General features: G+C 39.6%; 1 protein-coding gene and 1 long non-coding RNA gene across 2 annotated transcripts in view; one reads left to right on the top strand and one right to left on the bottom strand.

Moving 5' to 3' along the window:
* Positions 1-21,486, bottom strand: part of LOC134358455 (uncharacterized) — a 102,217-nt gene that overhangs the window by 8,052 nt on the left and 72,679 nt on the right. The window contains exons 17-19 of the mRNA XM_063070696.1: positions 19,407-19,555; positions 14,653-14,758; positions 11,092-11,190 (exon numbers count right to left, since the gene is read on the bottom strand). Coding sequence (XP_062926766.1) covers positions 11,092-11,190; positions 14,653-14,758; positions 19,407-19,555 — 354 coding nt within the window. The remainder of the gene's footprint in view (positions 1-11,091; positions 11,191-14,652; positions 14,759-19,406; positions 19,556-21,486) is intronic.
* Positions 2,278-7,316, top strand: LOC134358458 (uncharacterized). Its single transcript, XR_010020875.1, has 3 exons — positions 2,278-2,494; positions 4,965-5,063; positions 7,243-7,316. It is a non-coding gene; the product is annotated as an uncharacterized LOC134358458 (long non-coding RNA).

Raw genomic sequence — 21,486 nt, 5'->3', positions numbered from 1 at the left:
ATCATCACCATTGTTGCCACGTCTTTTGGGTCAATGTTCTTCAAGTCAAGTAACTCTTCTTTGGCAAAAATGAGTATAATAACAGAGTTGGTACTGTTTACTAAAAATCTGCCTTTACTGTGGAGGGGCCCTTTGAGAGATGGGAACTGATCCCACAATGGATTTTGATTAATAAGTGCTGGTGAGAGCAACGTCACTTAACATGACCAGATTGTTTTGTTTACTGTATATTAATTGCTGTGAGTCATACACTCCACCCCACCTCCAAATCTTTGGTGAATCCAGTGCTGTCAATAAGTAAATTGTTGGCTGGTTTAAGTGATGAAATCACAGTTATTTGGAGGAGGGTGTTTTTAAAAAGTGATGAAGATGAATTGACTTCCTGGACATTCCTTCAAACTTAGTTTACCTGACTAGCCTGTGAATGTGTATCTGAACCCAGGTCTGAAGAGAAAGGAAGGAGAGTTTGGGAATAAGACTATAATACCATAAGATATCGGAGTACAGTTAAGCTATTTGGCCCAAGTCTGCTCCACCATTTCATCATGGCTGATTCCCTTTCCTTCTCAGCCCAAATCTCCTGCCTTCTCCCTATATCACTTCATGCTCTGACTAATCAAGAATCTATCAATCACTGCCTTAAATATACCCAATGACTTGGCATCCACAACTACTAATGACAATAATTCCACAGATTCACCCCTCTTTGGCTAAAGAAATTCCTCCTCATCTCCATTCTAAAAGGACATCCCTCTATGCTGAGGCTGTGTCCTCTGGTCTTAGACTCCTACACCGTTGGAAACATCCTCTCCACATCCACTTCATTGAGGCCTTTCAACTTCCAATAGGTTTCAATAAGATCACCCCTCATTCTTCTGAATTTCAGTGAGTAGAGGCCCAGAACCATCAGATGTTCCTCATATGACAAGCCTTTCAATCCCAGAATCATTTCTGAGAACCTCCCTTGAACCCTTTCTAATGTCAACACATCCTTTCTCAGATAAGGAGTCCAAAACTACTTAAGAGTATTCCAGTTGAGACCACACCAGTGTTTTATAAAGTCTCAATATTACATCCTTGCTTTTATATTCTAGTCCTCTTGAAATGAATGCTAACGTTGCATTTGCCCCCCTCACCACAGACTTAACCTGCAAACTAATCTTTAGGGAATCCCACATAAAGACTCCCAAGTCCCTTTGCACCTCCATTTTTTTTGTATTTTCTCTTCAGTTAGAAAATAGTCTACCCTTTCATTTCTTCTACCAAAGTGCAAGACCATACACTTCCCAACACTATATTCCATCTGCCACTTTTTTGTCCATTCTCCTAATCTAAGTCCTTCTGCAGCCTGTCTGGTTCCTCAAAACTTATTCCCAAGAATAAGAATTGAATCCAAACCAAGAACAAATAAACAAAACAGCAAAACTCTTAAGAGCTTTATTGACAATGAATAACAGGCAAGGAGAACTAATTCTTACAGATAGGATCTCCACGAGATATTCCTAACCTTAGCCTTGAGGGAAGACAAGATGCAAGTCAGGTGTATGATGCTTGTTAATGGGACCACTAGACTCTCTGCTTTCTGGATATAACTGATGTTTGGCTGCCTCTGCAACCCTGATGAAACATGGAAGAAATAAATCTAGAGATCCTATCAGTGATAAACCTAGAGATCCTAGAAGAAGTTCTATTACCATGGAGGGTGTCTGCACTAGATATCACCAAACAGAAAGGAAGGATAATCTGGGAGATGTTACAATTTACTAAAAAACACAGACTTGTCCATTTAGGGAATTCTAGAAATTAAGTGCTACCGAGAAATTTCCATGCATTTTTTTCACATAATGACAAACCATTTCTGAAATGTTACATTCTCACTTGTAAAAAGAACAATATAAAGAAAATGTCCTGCTCCACCAATGGCCAAGTAACACCAAGGTTATTTATAATTATAAAGATTTTCTGGAATTCTGATTAATCATCATACATGTAACATGCAGGCACTTTAATAGCCATGTTTTGCCACGCCACAGTGCAAACATTCTTTAATACTCATATTCCCATTGGTGCCCAAGACCTGGTGCGCCTGACACTCCCTGCAAGATAACTTCAAAAAAATTCAGCTGAACTGGTTATATAGCTGAAGTTCTGTAGTACTGAGCTGTGGAATGTTTCCACCGCCCATTGCTCCACCTCTTGTTCAGGTTATCAGTGGGAAATACAGCTGTTTTCAGTAATGCTGTATTCCTCAGCAAAACAGAACACCTGGTCATTGACTTCAGGAAGTGGCGGGGTGGTGAGGGTGAGGGAAGTGGGTTAGTGTTCATGGGTTCAATGTCCATTCAGAAATCAGATGGCAGAGGAGAAGAAGCTATTCCTGAATCATTCCAAGGAGCGATTTAGCCTGTCCTGCTCCAACCTCAGGAGGCTAAAGTAATTTCAGATGGGTGCACTTCATGTGGGTGTAGTGCAAATCTGACAGAGTGATACTCAGGTAAGTAGGTAATTTATGAGGACAGCACACATTGAAAAGGTTTGCATTCCTTTGAATATATAATGTTAAGGGACGTTCTATCTATAGTACTTAAGATGATTAAATGAGTTGTTAAGAAAAAGAAACTATACCCCTATCTATAGCTAAGTCCAGAACAAAGGATGTAGGCTTGGAATTAGATGTGGTATCTCAGGAAGAGTTTCTGCAACAAACTGAAGGAGAATTCTGGAACTCGTTCCCCAAAAGCTACAGGTTGAGGATCATACAAGCTTTCAAAGTTGGGGTCAATAGTTTTATTGTTTGTAAAGAGTATTAAAGGTTACAGAGTTAAGGTGGTTCTTAACTTTGTATTTTTTGATCAATGGTGTTCCAGCCAATGAGCTGGAGGTGCAGCAGAATGTTTGACTCATATTAAACACTCTGTTGCACAGTAAACAAAGTCAATTTACTTAGGAAACAGTCCCTGCAAAGAGCATGGAAAATAAAAATTGCAGTGACCTCTTCAAATAAAAGCAAAATAGTACGAACCTACAGTGCAATATGGAGGATATAAATAACCTCACTAAATTAATCACAATTAGCAAACCTGATTGACAAGGAAAGGCTGTGGTATTATTATATTCAACCTTTTCTGCAAATGTCAAAACCTTCCAGGTCTAAACCAGAGAATTCCTGGCTATCACCTTGAGGGCATTAGAACTGAGCAAACTGGTCTGGTGACATCATCGTTCAGAATGGCAGCTTAAATCAATAGCTCCTCTGGAAAAACGCATATTTAGCCCTGTTAATCCATCAAATATAAGATCTTTAGAAAATATCTGAACTGATAAGGGGGGCAAGAATGGGGAAAAAGAATAGAGATCTAAAAAGCATCATTGCGGAGCCTATGGAAGAGAGAGGTGCAACGCGTGGCTCTCCTACACGTGCGCGTGGTGGCGAAGCTGACGCTGGGCCTTGTGCAGGTGAAGCAACAAATATGATAAGGATTCTGGAAGAGATAAGGGAAGTCCAAAAAGATATAGAACAGCAACTCAATGATATAAAGTCAGAGCTCGCCAACGTCAATGAGAAAATAGCGGTGGCAGAGACTCGAATTGAGACGGTGGAAGATCGCGTGCAAAACGTGGAACAGATACTAAGTAAGATGATAAAAATATTAAATCAACGGGAAAGTAAATTGCTTGACCGGGGGGAAGATCACGACGGAAAAATATCAGGATTTATAATGCTCCCGAAGGAGCAGAGGGATTGTCGATGATAGACTTTGTAGACAAGCTGCTGTGTGAAGCGCTGGAGATTTCCCCGACTATGGAGATTGAAATTGAGAGGATGCATCGTTCACTCGTCTCGAGGCCTCCCGGAGACAGAGAAAGTAAACCACGCTCAATAGTACTTAGATTCCTTCAATTCAAGAGCAAGGCGGAGATTCTACGAAGGGCCTGGGGTAAGAAGAGGATTTTTTGGAACGGGAAGTTAATATACCTCGATCATGATTACCCCCCGGTGGTCCTACAGAAACGGAAGGAATATTCCGAAGTGAAATGAATATTAAAGCAAGAAAAGATTCAATTCCAAACCCCATACCCTGCTAAATTGAGGGTATTTTACCAAGACAGTGTAAGAGGTGACTACAGACATGAAGAACAGGAGACTGCCCATTAGCGTGGTCAAACCAAGGGAAAGCCTGGCTGAGCAGTTATCCCATCTGCTTGGGAAATAGTAAGAGAACCGAGAAAGCAGGGGACGGGAGCAGGATGAGAGAAGGATATTAGGAAGAGACTGTCAGTTCTCTGAGGACAGCTCTCACCTCCTCCAGAAGAGCCATAAGGTTTGGCTAACTTTAAAAGTGCTGATAAACTAAACGGAAGCAAAAATAGATGGTGATATACCTATCTTGAGAAATACGTATTATAATGTGGATTTTATATTACTCATTGTTTTTAATTCATTTATTCATTCCTTTTTCACCACCTAAATGAGAATATATACATGGGAAGAATACACAGGGAAATCATTTCTGTGTAATGGACATAGTTTTTTTTACTTACTTTTATAGATACTGCAACAGGGGCCCTCAACTCACAGGTAGGAGGGACTATCGCCTACGGCTAGACTTAGCTCAACCCAGGGTGATCTAGAGACCCCAGCCTTGGAATCACACCTTCATTACCTTTTTTTTTTATTATTTGTGTTTCTTGGCTCTTATTTGTTCAGGGAGTAGATCGATTAAGCTATATTCTGCAAATTTCAATGATATACTAACAGATAAGTACACATGGCTGAGGACAAAGTAAAATTCATTTATTTTAATGTCAGTGGGCTGTTGAATCCAGTCAAGTGCAGTAAAATTCTATCAAAAATGAAAAAAGAACAAGCCCATGTAGTATATTTACAGGAAACTCACTTAAGTAATAATGACCACGGAAAATTAAAGAGAATGGACTTCACTAATTTGTCTTTCTCCTTATAGAAATCAGGACATAGAAGAGGAGTTGCTATTCTCATCTCAAGCAAGCTGAATTTTGAAAAAGTATTCGAAATGGGAGATAAGGAGGGCAGACATATTCTGGTAAGGGGGAATATAGATGGAAATCCAGTTACTTTATTGAATATATACGCAACCCCAGGAAGTGATATTAGTTTCTTCCAGAAAATTACTAATATTATGGTAACGGAAATAGAAGGTCTCTTGATATGTGGGGGAGACTTAAATTTACAATTACAACCAAAGTTAGACTCTTCCAATAGAAAAACTTATGAAATGAAGTCCTTACATAAGAAAGTTAACACTCTTTTTGAGGATGTTGGTATAATTAATATATAGAGGGACCTTTTCCCTGATAGAAGGGATTACACTCATTATTTTGCCCCCCCCCCCATTCCATATATATAAGAATAGGCTATTTCATAACATTTGGAAAAGATAGAGACAGAATAATCACCTGTGGAATTGGGACAATAGATGTAAGTGACCATGCACCTATATATTTATCTGTTGATTTTGACCTACAACCAAAGAATACTATTTGGAAACTAAATTCAAGTCTACACAATGATCCCTATTTTAAGGAACAAATTAAAAAAGAAATTGGTCTTTACTTAGAATTCAATGATAATGGAGAGGTTTCACCTCCCATTCTGTGGAATACTCTGAAGGCTGTCTTAAAAGGGAAAATTATAGCAATATCTTCATATAAGAAAAAATAAGGAATAAAACATTAGAGGAATTACAAAATAAGCTGAAGAAACTAGAAGAAAAAACACAAATTGAGTTTGGCACAGGATACACTAGAGGAAGTTTAAAAAATTAGGAATGAAATTAATAGTTTGGCTACACAGGAAATTAGAAAAAAATTTAATGTTTCTGAAACAGACACTATGAAAGTGGATCTAAATCTATGAAAATACTGGCGTGGGAACTGAAAAAAAAAATAGCAGAAAATACAATTCATAGAATTAGGGATCCAAGAACAAAAGTGATAAAAAAATAAGCTAAGTGACATTCAAGAAGCTTTTGAAATGTTTTACAAAACTCTATATTCCAAAGTTCCAGGGGGAAGCATAACCCAAATTGACACCTTCCTGAATGCTTTAGAGTTACCCACTTTAAGCAAAGTACAAAATAGAACGATGACTGCTGACGTACTGAAGCTGAACTAAAAACTACAATTAGTGGGCTTAAATTAAGCAAGTCACCAGGATCAGATGGATATATGGCAGAGTGGTATAAAAGGTTTAGAAGTGAGTTAATTCCTATTTTACTCCCCACACTGAACTGGACCCTAAGAAAGACGCAAATGCCACCCAGCTGGAAGGAGGCGATAATCTCAGCTATACCGAAAGAAGGCAAGGATAAAATGGAATGTGGGTCATTTAGATCAATATCTGTTCTTAATGTGGATTATAGAATATTTACCTCCATCATGGCCAAAATGATTAGAAGATTTTCTACCCACACTGATACATAATGATCAGACAGGTTTTATACAACAACGCCAAGCACAAGACAATATACGAAGGACACTTCACATTATGGATCATATTTTAAAAAATGAAATTGAAGCAATAGTGATAAGCGTGGACACTGAAAAGGCATTTGATTTGGTTAATTGGAATTTTCTTTACAGAGTTTTACATAGATTTGGTCTACATGACACAATTATTAAAACTATACAGGCACTATACGACAATCCTACTGCCAGGATTAAAATCAATGGATATTTATCAAATAGCTTTACCGTAGAAAGGGGCACAAGACAGGGTCACCGCTACTCTTCGCATTATATCTGGAACCATTAGCTCAATACATCAGACAAAATGAAGATATCAGGGGATTTACTATTAAAGGGACAGAGCATAAATTGGCCTGTTACGCGGTTGACATTTTGATCTATCTAGGGCAACCAACATACTCTCTACCTAAATTGATGCAATCCTTTGAACAATATGGCCAATTATCAGGATACAAGATCAACATAGATAAAACCCAACTACTTTCATATAATTATAGCCCACCAAGAGAAATTGAAAGTAGATATACTTGGGCATGGCAAACAGAGTCCATCAAATATTTGGGCATCATTATGCCAAAAGATTTGGCAAAATTAACAGAATGCAATTATCAGCCTATATATAAAAAAATTAAGGAAGATATAACAAGATGGAACCTAATTCCTTTTCTTGGTCTCAGTTCAAGGATTGAATCTATTAAAATGAATATACTGCCCAGACTACTATATCTTTTTCAGACCCTACCAACAGAGATTAACCAAAATCAATTCAATGAATGGAACAAGATGCTAACAAGATATATATGGCAAGGTAAAAGGCCTAGGGTTTGTCTCAAAACTTCGCAATTAGCCAAGGAAAAGGGGGGATGGGGCCTACCTTCTCTTAGAGATTATTATTTTTCAGCACAGTTGAGAGCCGTGATATGCTGGTGCAACCCATCATATGATGCTCAATGGAAAAACATTGAGGAGAGGATACTTTCCATCCCCATACAGGCAATTTTGGCTGATAACAACCTACAAAGTTACATAAATAATATTGACAACCCATGGGTGAAATGGACCCTTAAAATATGGAAAACTATTATAAAAGAATATAAACTAGAGAGAGACATTGCAATTCTTAAATGGTGTGCATATGACTTGGATTTTACACCAAATAAACTGGATGCTAGATTTAAGGACTGGACAGCTAAAGGAATAACAGCTATTTGCAATATAATGAAAGAAGGAACACTGTTCAGTTTTGAAACGCTCAAAGAGAAACACTTATTAGAAAAACAAGACTTTTACCGGTATTTACAGATGCGACAGTACGTTAATAGGATGGTTAAAAATGTAACCAAGGCAAGTACATGTCTGATAGAGCTATTTAGAAAAGCATATAATTCAGACAACGGTATTAGAATAATTTCAAGCGTGTATAAAGGTTTGTCAAATCGTAAAACACATTCGACTTAATATATTAAAACAAAATAGGAGAAGGAAGGAGGGATAATAATATCTGAAGGAGACTGGACAATAATATGGAGGTATCAATGGAAGTGTACCAGTTCACAGAAATGGAGGGAGTTCAGGTGGAAAAACTTGATAAGATATTTTATTACACCCTCTCAGAAATCCCATTATGATAGTAACCCGCCCTGCTTGCTGGAGAAATTGTGGAAATCAAAATGCAAACCACTATCATATTTTCTGGGAATGCCCCATTATCAAAGACTATTGCAGCGGGATACATAATGCCCTACAAGACATCTTTAAATGTGAAATACCCTTAGAGAGTAAGACCATATATTTTGGGTATATACCTCAAGAATGGTTGAAAAGGCATAAATATTTAATGAATGTGCTGCTGGTGGCTGGTAAAAAGACCCTTACCAGGAAATGGTTATCACAGGAGAGCCCAACTTTAAATGTATGGATGGAAATTGCAATGGACATTTACAAAATGGAGAAGATAACAGCATCTGTTAATCATAAGTTGGAACAATTTTATTCATACTGGAAAAAATGGTTTAACTACATAACACCTCATAGGCCTGATTTTATTCTCACAAGTCAATGAATATGTTGTAAAAAAAAAGATCACTCCCTACACTGTACATAAGTTTTCTTCTTTCGATTGTTCTTTCTTTCCTCTCCTTTCTATAGGCGTATACCTCAGGTAAATATTATGTGGAGATTTGTGACAAATATGGTTATATGATATATATGTACAGTATCTGAAATACATCTTATAGAACATAGAACCTAGAATATAGAATAGTACAGCACAGTACAGTACAGGCCCTTTGGCCCACAATGTTGTGCTGACCCTCAAACCCTGCCTCCCATATAAGCCCCCACCTTAAATTCCTCCACATACCTGTCCAGTAGTCTCTTAAACTTCATGAGTGTATCTGCCTCCACCACCGACTCAGGCAGTGCATTCCACATACCAGCCACCCTCTGAGTAAAAAGCCTTCCTCTATATCCCTCTTGAACTTCCCACCCCTTACCTTAAAGCCATGTCCTCTTGTATTGAGCAGTGGTGCCATGGGGAAGAGGTGCTGGCTATCCACTCTATCTATTCCTCTTATTATCTTGTACACCTCTATCATGTCTCCTCTCATCCTCCTTCTCTCCAAAGAGTAAAGCCCTAGCTCCCTTAATCTCTGATCATAATGCATACTCTCTAAACCAAGCAGCATCCTGGTAAATCTCCTCTGTACCCTTTCCGATGCTTCCACATCCTTCCTGTAATGAGGAGACCAGAACTGGACACAGTACTACAAGTGTGGCCTAACCAGAGTTTTATAGAGCCGCATCATTACATTGCGACTCTTAAACTCTATCCCTCGATTTATGAAAGCTAACACACCATAAGCTTTCTTAACTACCCTATCCACCTGTGAGGCAAGTTTCAGGGATCTGTGGACATGTACCCCCAGATCCCTCTGCTCCTCCACACTCGCAAGTATCCTGCCATTTACTTTGTACTCTGCCTTGGAGTTTGTCCTTCCAAAGTGTACCACCTCACACTTCTCCGGGTTGAACTCCATCTGCCACTTCTCAGCCCACTTCTGCATCCTATCAATGTCTCTCTGCAATCTTTGACAATCCTCTACACTATCTACAACACCACCAACCTTTGTGTCATCTGCAAACTTGCCAACCCACCCTTCTACTCCCACATCCAGGTCATTAATAAAAATCACGGAAAATAGAGGTCCCAGTACAGATCCTTGTGGGACACCACTAGTCGCAATCCTCCAATCTGAATGTACTCCCTCCACCACAACCCTCTGCCTTCTGCAGGCAAGACAATTCTGAATCCACCTGGCCAAACTTCCCTGGATTCCATGCCTTCTGACTTTCTGAATAAGCCTACCATGTGGAACCTTGTCAAATGCCTTACTAAAATCCATATAGATCACATCCACTGCACTACCCTCATCTATATGCCTGGTCACCTCCTCAAAGAACTCTATCAGGCTTGTTAGACACGACCTGCCCTTCACAAAGCCATGCTGACTGTCCCTGATCAGACCATGATTCTCTAAATGCCCATAGATCCTATCTCTAAGAATCTTTTCCAACAGCTTTCCCACCACAGACGTAAGGCTCACTGGTCTATAATTACCTGGACTATCCCTACTACCTTTTTTGAACAAGGGGACAACATTCGCCTCCCTCCCATCCTCCGGTACTATTCCCGTGGACAACGAGGACATAAAGAACCTAGCCAGAGGCTCAGCAATCTCTTCCCTCGCCTCGTGGAGCAGCCTGGGGAATATTCCATCAGGCCCCAGGGACTTATCCGTCCTAATATATTTTAACAACTCCAACACCTCCTCTCCCTTAATATCAACGTGCTCCAGAATATCAACCTCACTCATATTGTCCTCACCATCATCAAGTTCCCTCTCATTGGTGAATACCGAAGTGAAGTATTCATTGAAGATCTCGCTCACTTCCACAGCCTCCGGGCACATCTTCCCACCTTTATCTCTAATCGGTCCTACCTTCACTTCTGTCATCCTTTTTTTCTTCACATAATTGAAGAATGCCTTGGGGTTTTCCTTTACCCTACTCGCCAAGGCCTTTTCATGCCCCCTTCTTGCTCTTGTCAGCCCCTTCTTAAGTTCCTTTCTTGCTTCCCTATATTCCTCAATAGACCCATCTGATCCTTGCTTCCTAAACTTCATGTATGCTGCCTTCTTCCACCTGACTAGATTTTCCACCTCACTTGTCACCCATGGTTCCTTCACCCTACCATTCTTTATCTTCCTCACCGGGACAAATTTATCCCTAACATCCCGCAAGAGATCTATAAACATCGACTACATGTCCATAGTACATTTCCCTGAAAAAACATTATGGAAATGTTTGTTTGATGATGAAATTCAATAAAAAATAAATTACAGAAAAAAAGAACTAAGCAAACTGTGGTACTGTCGTCTGCGCAGCTCAGGTCGCAGGAGGTTGAAGGCTTGCACCTGAAGTTCAGTAACCTTGATAGTGTGGGATTTCAAATGAGAATCACTACCACCGTTATAATTTTCCATCTGTTTGCATTCATTATTAAATTCCTTATGGCATATTTACCTTTTCTGCCAGTCTGTTCAAGGCCTCCTCGTAAACACAGATTTCTTCTGCAGACAGTGTGTTGAGAGTCCAATGTGGAGGTGGCTTGTACTGGGTCACCTACATTATGGCAAGTTTATGGTCATTAGTGAATACATATTTCCTGTAAACTCTGGTTGTACAAGCACATATACTGTACTTTTTATCAATGGCAAATCGGATATCGAATTCAGATTAATGTTTATTGATGTAAGGTGATAAATTAAGAATAAGGAAGTACAGTATATGGAAAAGGTAATGAAGGCAACTCCCTCTTACACACTTATTTTTCCCATGGCATAGGAACACGGAGAACAGAGAATTATCAAGTCTGAAGGGAAGAAGGAGACATTCAGACCATTATGCTTCTAGTGGCTCTTTTAAAAAAGTGTACCATGTATCTAATGTCCATCTTCCAACATGTTATCCAAATCCATGTAAATTCTTGGTTATTCCCTTTCTAAATAATTAATGGAATTTTCATCTATTACTTCTTGTGCAATATGTTCTAGCATGCAATAAACTTTTCAACAGAAACATTTTTCCTTTAATTCTGTCTAAGATCTTTGTCAATTATTTTAAAATGAAGATTATCATCACCTGAGAGAGTGACCTTCCTCTGTCTTCTTAAAACTTGAAAATATCAATTTGGTAGCCTTTTAATGTTCTCTGTTCCAAGGGGTAACTTTTCTACTCTCTGCTCAGAACTAACTGGGTTCATCCTTATTAACAATCCTTGTTTTCTTTCTAAGGCCATGATGTCATTCCTGAAGTGCAGGGTCCAGGATTGTGAAGCCTGGACATCCAACCAGAAATTCCTAAAGTCCCAGTTTGATCTATTTCATACTCCATGTCAATTAATGGGATAGCAGCATTTAGTTTGGTATAACAGGTCCCAATTTGCACAATTTTTATCCTGATTAACAACATAGAAATACCCTCACATTACATACCAAATTGATTTCCTTGCATCTGTATATATTCCTGATATATGTAGAAAATGGTTTTACTCTCCTTTGCTCACTTGAACAAAACCAAGTGTATGCACCAATTACACATGTCACAGAGTTGTAGCTGTTGGGAGAAGGAACGTCTTACTGACCACACTGACCATGGCCATGCATGCATGATCATTAAGCTTTTTCAAACACTGATTCTAGGTTTGGTGGCTGATGCCTACACCATCCTTCCTATTGCTATGGATCTGAAGGACTTGAGCAGAAAGGGCATCTCCCTTTCTCTCCACTCCCTTAACTAGGATGGTCCATGTGGTGCCTGATCCATGCGTAGTTTGCTATTGCTTCACTGAACAGTAATACAGTGCACAATGCCTTCCAGCAGTGGCTGTATACCATGAACACCTTCATTTTAAAAGCAATGTTCTGACTTCAGTTAGCACTTGTTGAATTCAACTAGCAATATTAACCCTTGAAACTATTCACCAGTGCAAGGATGGCAAACCTTTTTGAGAGCATATGCCCAAATTGGCAACAATTTTAAAAAAAGTCTCTAGCATGCCATGGTAATTTTGAGCGGAGATTATCATTGATTAATGAGTAAGTAACAATATTTTTTGGACATTTTTAAAGGCAAAAGGATGTTACTTAGGTCCTGTTACTTAGTGTATTCATAGTTCTACTATTAAAAAAGTATAACAGAGACAGAGTGAACTAAATGAAGAATTTTAGAAACTCTGTTCAAAAGTTATTAATATTAATCTTTTAGAAAGTCAATTGAAAAATAATATCAATTCTAAATAGCATTTGGTATTTAACCACTTGCAGTACTATCCAAATACTGATGTGTACACCAGGATTTCAAAACATATCATCCAACATCTTGTGTTCTTGAAACTGCCCAGATGGTGCCAAGCTATTGTGAGATATTTCCTGTGAAAACATCTCACTGATCTTGAATTTTAAAAATCATTTGCTGCTTCATTTGGCAGTAAAAATAACCATTATGTTTTTTTTAAAAATATGGATGGAGTTTAAAGATTTGAGGGCGACACTGAATGCTGTGTGCTAACAAAATTTTTGCACGTGGCTTCTTGGGCATGTGTGCCATAGGTTCCCCAACCAGTGGTTTGCTAATGGACTTAAAGTTCAGGAATGCTGGAATCACAATGAGCTGTGCACACACGTATCAGGTTCCAGCAGCCCACAGACAAACTACTGTGGCTCACTCCTCCATTGCTGAGACAACTGAAGCAGATTTCTAAGCCTTTGTCTCTATTCACAAACCGAAGGAATATATATGCTTCATACTTTAACTAGCTTGTCAACTACTTGGAGACAAGGAGTCACAATTTTTACTTTCCTCCTTGAGGCTCATCCTGTAGTCAGGAAGGCAGGGTTCAGCTTTTGTTACCTCAGACTACCCTGTCCCCACACTGACCCCTCCTGAAAACTCATGCCCTTTACTTGCCTCAGTGCAATTGGCCACAAGCAACCAGCTAACTAGAAGCAAGTGTCCAGTCTGTTTACTGGATGCAGTGGGTAGTGGCATGCTGCTGAGGCTTATGGTTTAACATGGGTGAAGCTCTACACTATCCAGGAAATCTATTCCCCAGAGGTTTCTCCAGGAGTTAAAATTCCCACATTGCTGTTGGTTGTTGCATGCATTTTGGTGCATCAGGTAATACGGCACTGTTTGTTCTCACTGCACTACACCTCCCTCACTCCTGTCACTGCAGTGCTGCAGCAGTGTCAATGCCTTATTCATTGGCCAGCCATCTCACATTGATCCAAAGGACCAATTTTTGGATTTGTGATTGTGCAGAAAGCCTTGCCGGCTAGTGCCGTAAGAATGGGTACCTATGACTCTTTAACAATAAAAGGCAGAATGCGGGTGGTTTCCTGATGGGGGGCAGCTGACAGGCAATGCTTGCAGTATGCATCAAAAACTAGGTACGTCTTTATGCATCAGTAATTAATTCAGTTGTAAACAAATGACTTCCAGGTCACAGATTAAAATGGGAACCACTGGACAAACCCAGTAGGTCAAGCAGCATCTGTGAAGAGGAAACAGAGTTAACGCTAAAGATCAAGAACCCTTCATTGGATCTGACGAAGAGAGAAAAGAAGTTAATTTTACGCTGCTGGAATGGATGAATAGGACAATGGGACTATCTCTACTAGACGGGGACCAAATGGGTTAATGTGGCAATTGGAGGAAATTAAGTTTCTTTGTCTGTGTTATGCATTGCTAATACCCAGCAGCTGTTTTTTTTCTAAATTATTGCTTACTGTCAGGTCAGAGTCATACATAGCTCTCAACAAAAACACAAACAGACACACACACCACACACAAATGAACAGATCTGGACAGAATCTCATGCGCAAATAAACTGTGTCCAGCTCTGAGGCTTTCTGAACATAGCTCAACATGGAGTGACTAACTTCAATAAGTTATTCTATAGTGACATATTTTCTGCTATTTATAGTACACTTTGGACAAGAATCCATGTGTTTCAAAGTCTCCAGCTGCAGATCAACTGATTTTAATTATAATTTAAATCTTAAGTGAATCAAGATTTGTTACCTCTGCTTGAGGAAACTTCTCAAGATGATCAACTGTAAAAATAGATTCAATTTCATTGATGAACACCTTATAGTCAACAAAGTCTGGTTTCTTACAGGATTCATACCTAGAAAACAAATAAATGTGTACAGTGTGAATTTAAAACCAAAATTTCTTTAGCATATACACCTCCATTTAATGCTGGAAGAACACCTGAAATGGTTTCCTTCATTTTAATTCTTCCTAATCTGCATTGTAATTCAGAATGATGTTTGTGATCATTTTTAATGGGGAAAAATTACAAAGGTAAAAATATAATTACAACTGTTTAAATAACAATTAAAATATCCTGTTACATATAATAATATTTCAGCTATAGTTCATTCAGACTATTGCAAACATCACCTCATATAAAGGTCATAGTTTCCAATGTGGGAAAATAACTTAGGTTTTGTATAGAAATTACATGAAAACCATTCAATTTGTGAACATTTGCCCAAATTACCACAGCCTTCGCATATCCATGTTTTACTGTATGAGGTTTGCTGCTGGGGTGACAACTGTGCTCCAACATTGGCATCCATAAGAAGTAAAATATAGTAAAAGAGGTTGCTGTAGGGATCTGCTCTAAGGGCAAGCTCCAGGCTGTGGGTAGTCCAGGGAGTTTCCTCATGTCTGTGAGGAAATGAACTAACTCAGTTAATTAAATTCCACCCTTTAATGTTTAATAAGTTTATGACATATTAATAGATATTTTAGTTTTCTAATTTTGATTGTAGCGTTTAATAGCTCTCGGCTGTGTTCTAACTCAGGGAATACTGCTGGGTGTCAAGATGCTTTCTTCATTTTTTTTTGATGTGTTCATTTTGGTTCCCTTGTGTTGTTATTTGTGCTTTTTTTATTAGATCCAGTATTTCTGCTGAGCAATGGAGATCGGGTTACTTTGTCCCTTGATCCTGTTTGGAAGAAAACTTAAGGTGGGTATGGGTATATTCTTCTCCAATATTTGTCAAGAAGGTGTGTATGAAATAGAAGCAGATTTAAATTATATGACCCTTTGAAGCTGCTCTATCATTCAGTAAGATTATGGATGATTTGATCTTGCTCCAAACTCCACTCTCCTGCTTGTTCCCCTTAACCCTGTCTTTCCTATTGAGCAAAAATCTTGTTCTTAAATGTGCTTAATATTTTAGCCCCTGTAGTTGTGTGTTAGGGAATTCACAATCCTCTGATATTTCTCCTTATCTCTGTCTTAAATGGGAGAAAGAATGATCTCTAATTCTAGATTTTCCAAAAAAAACACCCTCACAGCCTCCTCCCAGTCAACGTTAATCAGAAATGTTTGTATTTCAATGAGATCACCTCTTATTCTTCTCTTAAATGAGTCAAGACCCAACCTGTTCAACCCTTCTTCATCCCAAGAGTTAATCAAGTGAATCTTGGTTTGATCACTTTTTTTGTTTCTATTCACCACTGAGATGTAAATATCTCTTGAAAGGGAACCATTTACTTCCCAACTCTAAATGCCCTTGTCCCATTCCAGAAGAGCTGTTAAGACTTTACCATTAAGCTCCTAGTCTAGTCAAACATCAGTCAGGTTGGTAAAGATGTCAGATTCCCTTACCTAAAGGGTACCTTAGTAATGATCTTTCAAGAATCTCTAGATTCTGGAATGGTACCAGTAGATCAGAAAATTGCAAATTTCAGTCCACTCTTCAAGAAGGGAGAGAGGCAGAAGAAAGGTAACAGTTAGTCTGACCTTAGTGGTTGGGAAGGAGTCGATTATTAAGGACCAGTTCTCAGTGAACTTGGAGGCAAATACTAAAATAGGCTATAGTCAGCATGGTTTCCTCAAAGGAAAATCTTGTCTGACAAATCTATTGAATTCTTTGAAGAATAACAAGCAGGATAGACAAAGGAGAATTGCTTGATGTTGAGTACCTGGATTTTCCAAAGGTATTTGACAAGGTGCCACACATGAGGCTGCTTGACAAGCAACGGGCCTATAGCATTTCTGAAAGACTCTAGCATGGATAAAGCAGTGGCTGACTGACAAAAAGCAAAGAGTGGGAATAAAGGGAGTCTTTTCTAGCTGACCTGAATGGAGCAGCAACATAGAGGGCTGTGTACAAAAAGGGCCAGAGTCACCTTTACTTCCTGAGGAGACTGAAGTCCTTTGTAGTATGCCAGCCTCTCCTTCACATGTTCTACTAGTCTGTTGTTGCCAGTACAGTCTTCTACAGGTGGCGTGCTGGAGCAATGGCATCAACACGGGTGATGCCAACAGGCTCACTAAACTGATGAGGAAGACTGACTCTGTTACAGGAGTCAAACTGGACACACTGGAGGTTATGGTAGAACAAAGAACCCTACAGAAAATCCCAGCAGTTCTGGACAATGTTTCTCACTCTCTGCATGCCACCTGGGTTTAACAGAGGCTTACTTTTAGTAATAGACAAGACAACTGTGCTGCTACCTCAATCAGTCCATTAGGACCAATAATGAGTCAACCTATAGCTGGGGATTTAATGATTCCCTCTAGTTAGACTGATTGAGGTAACTTATTTTTTATTCTTTCTTACTTCTCTTCTAATATTTGTATATCTGTGCACTTGTAATGCTACTATGACACTGTAATTTCCTTTGGGACCAAAAAGTATCTATCTATCTATCTAGCTGGCTGCCAGTAACTAGTGGTGCTCCATAGGGGTCTGTGTTGGGACTGATTCCTTTTAATTATATGTCAATTATTTGGATGATGGAATTGATGGGTTTGTTGCAAAGTTTGCAGACGATGTGAAGATAGGTGAAGCGTCAGGTAATTTTGAGGAAGTAGAGAGGCTACAGAAGGACAGACTGATTAGGAGAATGGGCAAAGAAATGGCAGATGGAATACAGCACTGGGAAGTGTATGGTTGTGTACTTTGGTAGAATAAATGAAAGGGCAGACTATTTTCTAAATGAAGAGAAAATAAGACAAAAACTGAGCTGCAAAGGGACTTGGGAGATCTTGTGCAGGATTCCCTAAAGGTTAATTTGCAGGTTGAATCTGCGGTGAGGAAGGCAAAAGCAATGTTAGCATTCATTTCAAGAGGACTAGAATATAAAAGCAAGGATGTAATGTTGACACTTTATAAAGCACTAGTGAGGCCTCACTTGGAGAATTGTGAGCAGTTTTGGCTCCCTTATCTTGGAAAGGATGTGCTGAAACTGGAGAGGTTTCAAAGGAGGTTCACGAAAATGATCCCACAATTGACGATTTGTCATATGAAGAGTGCTTGATAGCTCTGGGCCTGTATTCACTAGAATTCAAAAAGCTGAGGTGTGAACTAATTGAATCCTATCAAATGGGGAAAGGCCTTGATAGAGTTGGTGTGGAGAGGATGTTTCCTATGATGGGAGAGTCCAAGACCAGGGGACACAGCCTCAGAATAGAGGGTACAGAATTGAGGAGGAATTCCTTTCACCAGAGAGTGGTGAATCTGTGGAATTCTTTGCCATAGGCAGCTGTGGAGGCCAAGTCTTGATTGGTCAGGGCATGAAGTGATACAGGGAGAAGACAGGAGATTGGGGCTGAGAGGAAAATTGGATCAGCCGTGATGAAATGGTGGAGCAGACTCAATGGGCCAAATGGCCTAATTCTGCTCCTATATCTTGTGGTGTTATGGTATCAGTGAACCAGATGCATTTTTGGATACTAATTTTCAATTCTAAATATATTTTATCAATTAATTTAAATTCTTGAGCTAACATGGAGTAATTTTAATTTATGGCAAATGAGTTCAGATTACTAATCTAGGTCTCCAGATTACTGGACAGAACAACCATGCTACATAATGAGAAACAGTTTACAATATGTTATATCAGGCAATATGACAGTTTGTAATGTGTAATAATACTTCTGTATCTCCTGCAAAATAAAACTGAACATGATCTTGCATATATATCCAGTAGATTCTTTCACAACTTCAGAATTTCCTAAAGTGCTTCCTGATAAACTAAACTTCTTTGTGCTGTCACTGTTGCATCATGGGAAATATACCAATCCAACTCTTTTCAAGGCCCCACAAAGAGCACCATGAAAAATTATGAGATAATTTGTTTCACTAGTGTTCTGTGAAGGATAGGCTCAAGTGAAACTCAAGGCAGACCATATTTGAAAATTATTAACACCACATTTTAAGGGACTTTTGGCAGCAATGACTTTATAGACATTTGCCAACTATTCAGGGATAAATTATGGCTAGCATACCAATTCAGATGGTGGGGTGGAGATAGATCTCTACCAAACGAGGTGCGAGGCGCTCCTTCCCTCTGCTTGCCTACAGGTCACCCTTGAACAAAGTGTAGCACCTTCTTAGCGCTCCCCCCCCCCCCCAGATCAGGGTCACATGAAGCTATGGGATCAGGTGGTGAATGGTCATATGAGTCGCTGGTGCATATCATGAGCCCTGGTTATGCGACCACTGAGACCAGGCAAACGATCTCTGAAGGGTATTGACAATGGCTGGAGGCACCCATCTTGTAAAGTCACTGCCTAGAAGAAAGCAATGGTGAACCACTTCTGCAGAAAAATTCACTAAGAACAATCATGGTCATGGAAGGACCACGATCACCCACATCGTGTGACATGACACATAACAAATGAACGACTATACCAGTGAGAGTGCCTTTGTTCTCCTTTGAACAACATCGCATGATTCACTTAACGGCTTTGATTTCAAAAGCTACTGATTTAAGCATAAAATCCTCCAAAATATACAGTATCTACTTACACTTTCTCAAGTATTGCCATCTCTGAAGGCTGCAGTTCAAGCCCATCCACATCAAGTGCCCTTCTGAAATTTGTCTTTAGAATACATCCACTATTCAGTTTGTCAAAGTCCTTCATATGGTCACCAGTCTTGATACGGTTTTTATACACCTGAGCCAACACAAAGTAGCTGAGCAATGGATGACATCATAGCGTACACTCCAAACCACTAATGGTTAAATATACAATTGTTTCATAAGGCCCATCAGACTGTGATCAGTCATTTTGCTAGCTCAGAAGTATTTGCAGCTATGTAGACAGAATTGTTTGCTGCTGCTTTCTTCTTCTTAGCGGCTTTTATATCTGCATTTGCACATTTCTTTTGGACAATAGTGTGCAGACCGGCAGGCTGCACTGTGAAAACTCCTTCCATGACTCTAATCAGCCGGTAGAACAGCTAATCCTGCCCAGTGGGAAGATTAACAGACTCCCATGTGACGCAGGAGATGGACAAAGTGTTCCTTCTACATAACTCCTGTGGATGCAAACAGCTCACTGGGTTTCAGCCCAGAATTCAGAGCCATCCTCTGGTTTCCTTTCACCAGCGAATCAGAATTCTGCATTTTGTCAAAGGCACGGGGGAGGAGATGGGTGATGTGGATTTGTAATTCCTCTTTATTAGCAGGGCAGAGGGGAACTGTAATACAACCGGAATAAAAGTACAGGAACAAACCAAGGTAGAATATACAGGGTTAATGGTAAGGCACTGAGGAGTGCAGTAGAACAGAGGGATCTGGGAATACAGATACAAAATTCCCTAAAAGTGGTGTCACAGGTAGATAGGGTTGTAAAGAGAGCTTTTGGTATGTTGGCCTTTATTAATCAAAGTATTGAGTATAAGAGCTGGAAGGTTATGATGAGGTTGTATAAGGCATTGGTGAGCCCGAATCTCGAGTACTGTGTTCAGTTTTGGTCACCAAATTACAAGAAGGATATTAATAAGGTTGAAAGAGTGCAGAGAAAGTTTACAAGGATGTTGCCGGGACTTGAGAAACTCAGTTACAGAGAAAGGTTGAATAGGTTAGGACTTTATTCCCTGGAGAGTAGAAGAATGAGGGGAGATTTGACAGAGGTATATAAAATTATGATGGGTATAGATAGAGTGAATGCAAGCAGGCTTTTTCCACTGAGGCAAGGGGAGAAAAAAACCAGAGGACATGGGGTAAGGGTGAGGGGGAAAAGTTTAAAGGGAACATTAGGGGGGGCTTCTTCACACAGAGAGTGGTGGGAGTATGGAATGAGCTGCCAGACGAGGTGGTAAATGCGGGTTCTTTTTTAACATTTAAGAATAAATTGTACAGATACATGGATGGGAGGTGTATGGAGGGATATGGTCCGTGTGCAGGTCAGTGGGACTAGGCAGAAAATGGTTCAGCACAGCCAAGAAGGGCCAAAAGGCCTGTTTCTGTGCTGTAGTTTTTCTATGGTTTCTATGGAACCCCCAGGTTACAAATGCCCTGTTTGGGAAACCAGTGGGATGGATTTGCCAGCTGCTGTGTGGCTGCTGCCAGCTTCTGCCACCTGGATACTCAGTTTGCAGATACATTCTGACTTGCAAACTGTTGGATTATGAACGGTTTACAGGAACAGACTCCTGCTGTAACTGAGGGATGACCCGAAAGCTGCAACACAGAAAAGCCCAAACAAAGGTAGATCTCATTTCAAAAATTGCACCAACACCATATACATTTGGAGCTTTTTCATAGTACAGTGTTGCTTTTATAAACTTAGGATTTTTATATATGAGGCTCATATCTTCCTTCAGCAAACTTTTTCCTGTGTGCTCTCTCTGTTCATGTTCAATTAACCTATCACAGGCTCAGAGTTAGAGAACTGCAGAGAGCCCATGGAGTACCAGAGTTTCTTTTCCTTCATTCAGAGGAAGGTTTATCACAAAAGGCCCACGTTTTTAGCCAATTCCTTTTCTCCTTGAACAGAACAGTTTGCTGAGAGGTAACCACATCACGGCTGGACAGGATGAAGGTGGGAGACTTTCCTCTCATTCAAACGTCAATTGACCTTCATGGTCATTATTCCTAATA

Source organism: Mobula hypostoma, chromosome 18, assembly GCF_963921235.1.
Source record: "Mobula hypostoma chromosome 18, sMobHyp1.1, whole genome shotgun sequence".
In the NCBI taxonomy this organism is placed as follows: Eukaryota; Metazoa; Chordata; class Chondrichthyes; order Myliobatiformes; family Myliobatidae; genus Mobula; species Mobula hypostoma.
The sequence above is the reverse complement of the archived record's forward strand: the minus strand, read 5'-3'. Positions and strand labels throughout refer to the sequence as shown.